The sequence below is a fragment of the Antedon bifida genome, chromosome 7 (genome assembly GCF_963402885.1).
Source record: "Antedon bifida chromosome 7, ecAntBifi1.1, whole genome shotgun sequence".
NCBI lineage: Eukaryota > Metazoa > Echinodermata > Crinoidea > Comatulida > Antedonidae > Antedon > Antedon bifida.
The window spans coordinates 15,085,001-15,094,049 of record NC_136232.1 but is presented as its reverse complement, the minus strand read 5'-3'; the positions used below and the strand labels follow the sequence as shown (position 1 = coordinate 15,094,049).

The 9,049-nt window shown below is 33.8% G+C and overlaps 2 protein-coding genes across 2 annotated transcripts; both read left to right on the top strand.

Moving 5' to 3' along the window:
• The first annotated feature begins 375 nt into the window (after positions 1-375).
• Positions 376-3,784, top strand: LOC144848248 (antiviral innate immune response receptor RIG-I-like). Its single transcript, XM_078704963.1, has 7 exons — positions 376-451; positions 1,038-1,178; positions 1,760-2,058; positions 2,157-2,274; positions 2,671-2,748; positions 3,022-3,236; positions 3,667-3,784. The coding sequence occupies exons 1-7, from the start codon at positions 376-378 to the stop codon at positions 3,733-3,735; spliced, it is 996 nt and encodes a 331-aa protein (XP_078561089.1). The 3' UTR covers positions 3,736-3,784.
• LOC144847941 (antiviral innate immune response receptor RIG-I-like) lies at positions 3,777-7,458 on the top strand. The gene is made up of 8 exons (XM_078704540.1): positions 3,777-3,896; positions 4,014-4,090; positions 4,489-4,644; positions 4,792-4,905; positions 5,051-5,217; positions 5,332-5,476; positions 5,696-5,917; positions 6,781-7,458. Exons 4-8 carry the CDS (start codon positions 4,803-4,805, stop codon positions 7,416-7,418), a joined length of 1,275 nt encoding a protein of 424 aa, XP_078560666.1. The 5' UTR covers positions 3,777-3,896; positions 4,014-4,090; positions 4,489-4,644; positions 4,792-4,802; the 3' UTR covers positions 7,419-7,458.
• Positions 7,459-9,049: the final 1,591 nt, after the last annotated feature.

Sequence of the window (9,049 nt, the reverse complement as noted above, 5' to 3'; positions counted from 1 at the left end):
CAAATAAATTATTATTGTTAACCAATCGTCGACGTTAGCACGCATTCTGGTAGAATTCTGTTGCGCAATTTGACAATTTTACAAATTGTGCAGCGCAATTTGAAATTGCGCAAGGATTTTCTTGCGCAATTTGAAATTGCGCAAGTTGATTGCGCAATTTAATATTGCGCAAGAAAATCCTTGCGCAATTTCAAATTGCGCAAGAATTCTTTGCGCAATTTCAAATTGCGCAAGGAATTTTTTGCGCAATTTCAAATTGCGCAAATCGTTCAAATCGCGCATAACATATTAAATATAGAATGGATTTTCTGTTTCAGCATACTCCTTGAAAAACAAAACGATGGACGTACAACACCAATTAATAATTGTGTTCAGATGGTATTTGCGTTCCAATTTGAAACCTTGAGTTCATTTCTAAGTCATTTATACGCTGACATTGAAGTTATTAAAGGTAAGGTTTCGGATATCAAATTCATAGCCTCCTGTATGTAAATTATTATATCAAAATAAGGCATTTCTGAAACTTAACCATGCGTTTAATTTTTCTATAGGAACAGTTGACCATCTGTGTAATTCACTTTTTTTGTTATCGGTACAGTTGACGGATTGTCATAAACCTAATGCGTCTTATTCCCTATTTTCTGTCCGCCATTTGTGTACCAGTTGCTTCGTTATCTGTCAAATGGTCACCTGGTTCAAATCTGACCAACCGTTGTACGACCCATGAGAACTAAAACCTAAAATCGAATCCTCTCGCTGCATTGCCTGTATCCTTAGGCAAGATACTTACGTTTGCCTCTCTCCACCCAGGTGTATAAATGGGAACCCGGTTAGTTCAAGACACAACTTGGCGCTGATTACTAGCTGCATTATGGGATTATGTTTTCATACGTGTTTGATAAAAAAAAAAGGACTGGGGTAATGTTCAGCGCTTAGAGGTTTCACAACATTAGGTGCTATATAAATCCAGAATATTATTATTATTATTATATAATCTGTCATTTATTTTACTATAAAAGTCATTTTTTCTCCCTAAGATCAACAAGATGTGATCCAGTCGTTGAAACAACGTGGTACACCAGATTCGGAGATTGTCGATAAGATTCTTGATTTATTGGCAAGTTGCGACGAACAGGGATGGTTTAAAAGTTTCTTGTCTGCGTTAAGTAATGATGCAGGTATGTCTCCCTCTACAGTGTTTTTTAACAATGGAGCGCTAACATACTGTACAGTAATAATGTTGATAGTCCTGTCAAAAAATGGATATCAAAAAGTAGTTCCATCATTTCATTCACTGTCAACAAGGGAAGTGCTTGACCCAAGCGCTATTTCTGGACTGCCCCTACTCTATTCCAACAAACATTTTATTTTTTTTTATTTTTAAAGCTCACCCTAGGCCTAAATTAAACCGTAAGTGCTTACAATCAGCTCTCCCAATACCGGATACCCTTGAGCTGGCTTATTATGTCTGGTTTTATGGAAAATCTGTTACTCAGAATGTGTTTCTAATGGTAAAAATGAATTTGGAAACTTTTTGGAAAAGAAAAGTTTGAATTTTTACAGTTTTCTGTTTTTAGAGAGTCATGCAGTAGTGGGAAAGTTAACTGTAGTACAATACAATAACAGGATTGCACCAGCATTGTATACAATGTCTGCATGCAGTGACTAATTGACAGCTCTCCCCCACAAACTAGTCAATTATTCTGGCAGTAAATGGACACTGAAGGATAGTAATAAACAAGCAATTATTTTCTTATAGCCACTCCAAGAAATAAGGACGTTGCAGATTACATCATAGGTCTTCAGGATTTTCAAGATATGCCTGAACATAGAGGTCTTCTTCAAGTATTTCAATCTGATTTACTTGAGACTGTCGAGCCGGGGAATCTCCTTTGTAATTTGCCAACCCTTTCCACAGAAGATAAGGAATGTATACGTACGAGTATTGATGGTGCTACGATCGCAACAGCTGAACTTCTCATTCGTGTACAGCGTGGGGGCGATGAATGGTTTAAAGAGTTGATTTCTGCATTACGTGAAGCAAATTATGGCGAATTGGTCGAGTTATTGCAACCATCGGAAGAAGTAAAGATATGTTTATAATTTTAAAATAATCTAAGGTAATGTTTCTTATTGATGGCTGTTACGGTCTTTAGAAGTTTTTCCATTGTTTTCTCACTATTATTTCAAATGTTTTTTTTTTTTTATTTGCATCAGAAAATGTTCCAGCTGCAAACGAGTCAATTGAAGAGGAATCAAATGAAAATTCAAATAGTAAATAAATTCGAATTACATACATGACATCCTACCTGAATAAAATGAGTACTGTACCTGTATGCTTTTATTCTGTTATTGATACCCTTTAAAAAGAAGGAACAATCCAACTTCCATAATATCCCATTGATAATTCTTTAAGGTGGAGGGGAATCCATTACATTGCCCGGGCTTTGGTTCCTTTGGTGGTTTCAGTGGTTGACTCATTTACAAATAAAGTAAACTTAGCAACAAATAATTAAGTATGCACTGCTAATCTCATTTTGTATTTTTCCATTTTTATTCCCTATAACTTTTTTTAAATCCTACCTGAATAAAACAGTACTATACCTGTATGCTTTTATTCTCTTAATTGACACACTTGGATGGAACATTGATGATTCATCTTTTTTTCAGATATTCAAAATCAGTATAGAGCAGAAGACTCTGACTCGGACAAGGAAACAATTAACGAAAAATATGACGATGGAAAAGGTAAGAATTATGTCAACCTCATTTCTGTAATTGTAATTTTATTTTCAGATTATTGATCAACATTAATGTTGAATCTGTTGTAACTATGCTCGATACATTTATTTTGTGTAGAGTTTTTTCTATGTGATGTTTTAAGTTTATTTTTTTTTATTATTTTAAAATTCCAATAAAGTTTGTTTATATTCATATTTTTGGGAGATTTTCCAATTTCAAGAGAGTTTCTAAATATGGATGGATATTAATTTTTTTTATATTTACTGCTTGTTCTCTTAGAAAAACAAGAAAAAGCTAAATCAAAGGAGTTAGTGTTGCGCAACTATCAAATAACGTTGGCAAAACCTTTTATTGGTGGCCAAAATACAATCATCATATCGCACACAGGATCTGGAAAAACGGTGGTAGCTGTCCATTTCGTGAGAGAACACTTCATAGAAGAAGAAGCAAAGTTAAATGTTAAACCTAAAAAAGTCATATTTCTTGTAAACACGGTAAGAGTTTAAATTCTATATAATTATTTGCCAAAATGCTCAGTTTGTAGTGGCTATCAGCATGGTCAGTCATACCAATGGCATGGTCAACCGTGCTTGAATTTTTCTATCAGTGTAGTTGATTGTACGTCTATGGCACGGCCTTGGACCTCTGGCTCTGGTACCGTGGTGATAGAAAACTAAAGTATCATCTGCACAATCAAACAAACTAGAGAAAATATTCACATACATGTGCAGTCAACCATGCATATAGAACAATTTCAATTATGCTTTCACACTGTGACCAATGGAGTAATTATTAGCAATAATTATTTGTTAACTCCATGCTGTGACTAACGATAGCCGCATCACATTGAGTGTTTAACTTATTGCTTAAATTGAGATAAAACTTGCTGTTTGCAAATTCTGATTTTTAATATGGTATTTTTAGATTTCTCTGGTATCACAACAACACGACTTATTTAAAATTTACATGCCAGAGTCACTGAGACTCAACTGATTGGTGACAACGTGCAGCAGTTAGCTACGTTGAAGAATGCGGTAGAAAACAACGACATCATATTTCTAACTGCACAGATGTTGGTGAACGCACTTGAGAAAAATGAACTCAAAATTGATGACTTTACAATGCTGGTATTCGATGAATGCCATCATTGTCATGTAAGTACATTTATATAGTATTCGACAAATTAGATGTGAGGTCAAAGTTCATTGTTAGTCATAAAAACTTTCCATCATCATCATTGGTTATAAGTTGAAATGTATTTTTATTTGTAGGGCCAGAATCCATACAACATAATAATGGCAAGGTATCGGAGAAAAAACTAGAAGATGGAAAAGCAATATTACCACAGGTATGTATGAGCTCACAATTTTCTATTATAAAAATACTGAGAATGATTATGGTAACTAAGCCATGGGCCTTCTGATAATTAAATAATGATTACACTAAAGAAGAGTTGCTAGGTTATTAAAGAGGTGCTGGAAAGATGATGATTAGGAGGTAGAAGGAGGTAGAAAATATAAATAAAAGTAAATATTTCTGTATACAAACTAAGTTACTAGTACAATTGTTGTTTGGTGTTTTAAGACTGTTAAAACGTGTTATTTGGTTTAATGTTTTTATCTGTGTTTATTTTAATTGCTATATTATATATTTTTACACTCATAATCCAGAATTCGCTGGTCTTGTTGTAAACAAGAGTGTGATTAAATAAATAAATAAAATAAAATTGTTTTTATTAGATTGTAGGTTTCACAGCGAGCATAGGAACTGGAAGAGCATCCAGCCAGGAGAAATCTGATGAGTACGCTAAAAGTATCTTCGCAAACCTTGATGCAGATGAGATTTCCATTCCAGATGAAAATGATGATGAATACCGCTTGCACGTGAATCCTCCAGAAGAAAGTAAGTATAAAGCTCTGTCTATACTATAAAACTTTATTTGACAAAAAATGTGATGTGCCCACATATGGACATGATGATGTCATATCACTACCATGTTTAGATAAGCTGTTGACAGATTTATTCAAACTTAACTTTTTTTGTCTTCAGTTGATCCAATAATGGTCAAACCACGGTCAGATGATGCTGACCCATTTAAAACTGAAATAGTGACCATCATGTCAGAAATTGAAAAGATTATGGGGGAGAGAGTACACAAACAAGGTTGGTATCTTCACTTTAGTACAAGATATATTAATTAGACACTTTCTTCACATGCATTTGATTAAACCCTCCCTGTAATATATCTCAGTGTACAGTATATACAGTACTGTAAACATACATGCAATATTATTTGTTTTTTCTTTAGGTACCATGTCTGAAGGACTTGCAGACTTGTTCAATTTTACTAAGTCTGTCAAAGGCACTAGTTCTTATGAGCAAGGTGTAGAGAAATTCATATCTCATTCCCCAGAGTGTGTTACATCAAATGATAGCTTGTTACGGTTACTGAGGACAGGTGGTGAACACCTGAGGGTATGTGTTATTAGCTACAGTAGTATTTAAAGTTCTATTTTTTTCTATTAATATTATAAATCACAATCATACAGCAACTATTATTTAATTTTTTTTAATTTAATGAAATTTCAGAAATATAATCATGCACTTAAGATGAATAAAATTTGCCGAATTCAGGACGCCCTCCAGTTCATCAAAGAATTCATCGAGAAAGAGGAAAGCACCCGTTCAGACGGATTGAATGAAGATGATAAGCAACTTATACGGCTGTTTAAAGGTAAATTAAAACTAAATGATAATTTAAATGATTAACAAATGCTAGGCTCTATCGGCCATATAGCACTCTAAAAAAACCTAAAAGTACAAAAACACCTAATTTAAGGATGGTTTCAAATATTTCAAATAATGCATTACACACTATACATCAAGCAACCACAAGGAAGGATATAGGTTTGTTATAATGGAAATTTAAAATAACCATAATGACTTTTAACAGATAGAGAAGAGGAGTTACAATATGTGAGCGGAGAGAAAAAATTTGAAAACCCCTTACTATCAAAACTTGAAGATGTGCTGATTGGGGAATATGCAACAAAGGTGAATGCACATGCAATCATTTTCTGTACCAAACGCATTACTGTTGACGCAATGTATAGCTGGATAAAGGAAAATGAGAGACTTTCATTTCTTAAGCCAGAAAAGATTTTTGGATCAAGCGGTAGGTATTTAATTCTGTTATTTGTATGTATTTGTAGTAACATGTACTCCTATTATCATTGTATAGTGTTTACATGTAATAATATAATAAGTAGGCCTAATAATATAAATAAAAATAAGCTATCCATCTCATATGATCTATGCTGTCTAACACAAAGATACAATACACCATCAATATTAATAGAAGTATTGTATCAAGTAATTTAAAGTAAAGTTGAAAGTTTTGGCTTTGTTCTATACTTGACACCAGATAGACTTGCAGGAATGCTACATTAGCATGGTTTTATATAATCAATCAGGAGAATATGACATTTTTTTGTTTAATAAAACCTAATATACAGAAATGACTGCCGTCGATCAGCATACTGTTCTGGAAAATTTCAAGGAAAACAGATGCAATTCATTCTTGTTGAAGAGGGAACTGATGTTCCAGCTTGCAACTTGGTTTTCCGCTACAACTACATGAGTAGGGATGTTGGAAGGACTCAAGCTAAAGGTACATACTTCTAGGAGATGTCAAAAAAATAATGATTCTCGTAAACAGTTTTTTTTTTATTTTGGGAAAGCTTTCTTTGTCATTTGTTGCTAAAGCTCTGTCTACACTATCAAACTTTATGTGACAAAAAATGTGATGCACCCATATATGGACATGATGTCATATCACTACCATATTTGGGCACACTTGTTTGTCAAACTAGTTTGATAGTGTAGACAGAGCTTAAGAATCAATGACTCAGACATGCAATAATGTAAGTGATCCATTTCTACAAGAAGTAAAACAGTATTTACAAAAGGTATTATTTCTAAGCTTGCCTACCTAGAATTCTGATTACGTTCTTCTCAATTATTTTTATGTAGGGAGAGTTCGCAAAAAAAACAGCAAATTCTACATGATTGCTTCCACTGAGTTTAACTTCGAAGAGCGTGACCAAGCGAACAAAATCCGTCACCAATTTATGACAAAGAGTGTACGCACACTGTCAAAATTACCAAAAGATCAACTAAAGGAAGAGTTACTTGCACTGCAGACTATTGATCTACGTGAACGATTAATGTCTGAAAAAAGAGAAAGGGAGCGTCAGCAGAAGAGGACAGAAGCCCCATACAAACTTCTTTGTGGTAAATGTTCAGAATTCTCATGTTTTTCAACAGATGTCAAAGTATTTAACGACTCTAACCATCTCATTGTTGACCAAGAATTCTATGAAAAAATTCTTACACAAAAACATCCAAAGCCAAAGGTTATAGGCGATGATATCCACAAAAACGGGAAAGTTTCCTGCAAAAAATGTAACCATGATTGGGGTGTTATTGTCACAATTAGTAGTATGAATTTTGCTGTTATAAAAATTGTAAGTTTTGTGTTAGAGAAATGCGCAGATAGAAAGAGAACAACTGTTAAAAAGTGGAAAGAATCTCCATTTAAAGTTGAGCCATTGGATATAAATAATTTCAAACAACAAAATCCTGACTGGAGCATAGAACTAGATTACCAACAGTAGCTACAGAATACATTAATGTACATCTACACATAGACATGCACATTTTATGTATTAAATTACCAGTTTGTGAGTAAATTTTAACTAATTAAATATATTATTTAATTTTTGACAATATAAAACATAAAATCTTTTGAGTTGTTAATTTTCTTCAGTTTCCATAAACTGAGCAACTAAGTGAATATACATTTTACATTTTTTTATATTAAATTAAGTATATATATTGTGCAATTTTGAATGGAGAGGTACAGAAAATATAAAATTTACTCTATGTTAAGTTATTAAAATATATAAAATTTATAATCCAAAGTTGGATATTTGATTTTTTACACTTTGCACCACATAATGTTAGATATTGATTGAAATTGAACTACTAATATCTTTTACTGTATGTTAAATAAAATATACTCAGTGTCAAGCATGCCATGTTTGTTTACCACTTTATAGTTGTGTAATGATATAATAATATATATATATATATATATTTGAAGCAATCTCCGATGAAGAAACAAATATTATCATTCAAGCGAAAAAGTCACTCCTTTTCCATGATAACGCTACATGGTGCAAAAAAGGAACTGAAAACCAACCTGTGTTTGACGTCACAATGGGAAGCTTTGACGGTGCTGAAGCCTGTGAAATCGTAGGTACATATCTTTTGTCGCAACTGTCTAACAAATATGGCAACCAAATTGGTCTATACCGCGACGATGGCCAGCTGCGTTTCGCGAATCAGCCAAAACAATTGAGCTAATCAAGAAAGATATTTGTAAGGTTTTCCAGGAGAACAACCTCAAGCTAACAATTGATGCTAACAAGAAAATAGTCAATTATTTGGATGTAACGTTCGACCTAAGGACAGGGATCTTCCGACCTTTCACTAAGCCTAATAACAAACCAACCTACGTGCACCATGACAGCAACCATCCTCCATCTATTATCCGCAACATCCCACTTGCTATAAATAGACGCCTTTCTGACATCTCATCAGACAAAGATACATTCCATGCATCTGCACCCCTGTACCAGGAAGCCCTCAAAGAAAGCGGATATATCATCAACTTGAGTTCAATGCTGAACAGCAGAAGCCCAAAAAATCGCGTACCAGAAACATAATTTGGTTTAACCCACCATTCAGCAAAAACGTAGCAACCAACATCGGCCACAAGTTTTTAGCTATAGTAGAAGATTGTTTTCCTGCCGGCAACAAGCTCAGAAAAATATTTAACAGAAATACCTTGAAACTAAGCTACAGTTGCATGCCGAGCGTAGACAAAGTAATTAACGCACACAACAAATATGTGATAGCCAAAGAAAAGTCTACTGAAACCAACGCGAAAACAAGCGGATGTAACTGCCGCAATCCCAATGAATGCCCGCTCCCAGGTAACTGCCTAACAAAAGGTGTAGTTTACCAAGCTACAGTAAAGAGAGAAGATTCATCAAAAGAAGAACATATGTCGGACTAACTGAAAACCAGTTTAAAACCAGATACAGAAACCATACGTCTTCATTCCGGAACGAAAAACTAAGAAACGCAACAGAACTCAGTAAATATATATGGACACTTAAAGACTCTAAAACAAATTACTCAATTAAATGGAAAATTATAAAGAAATGCAAACCTTACTCAA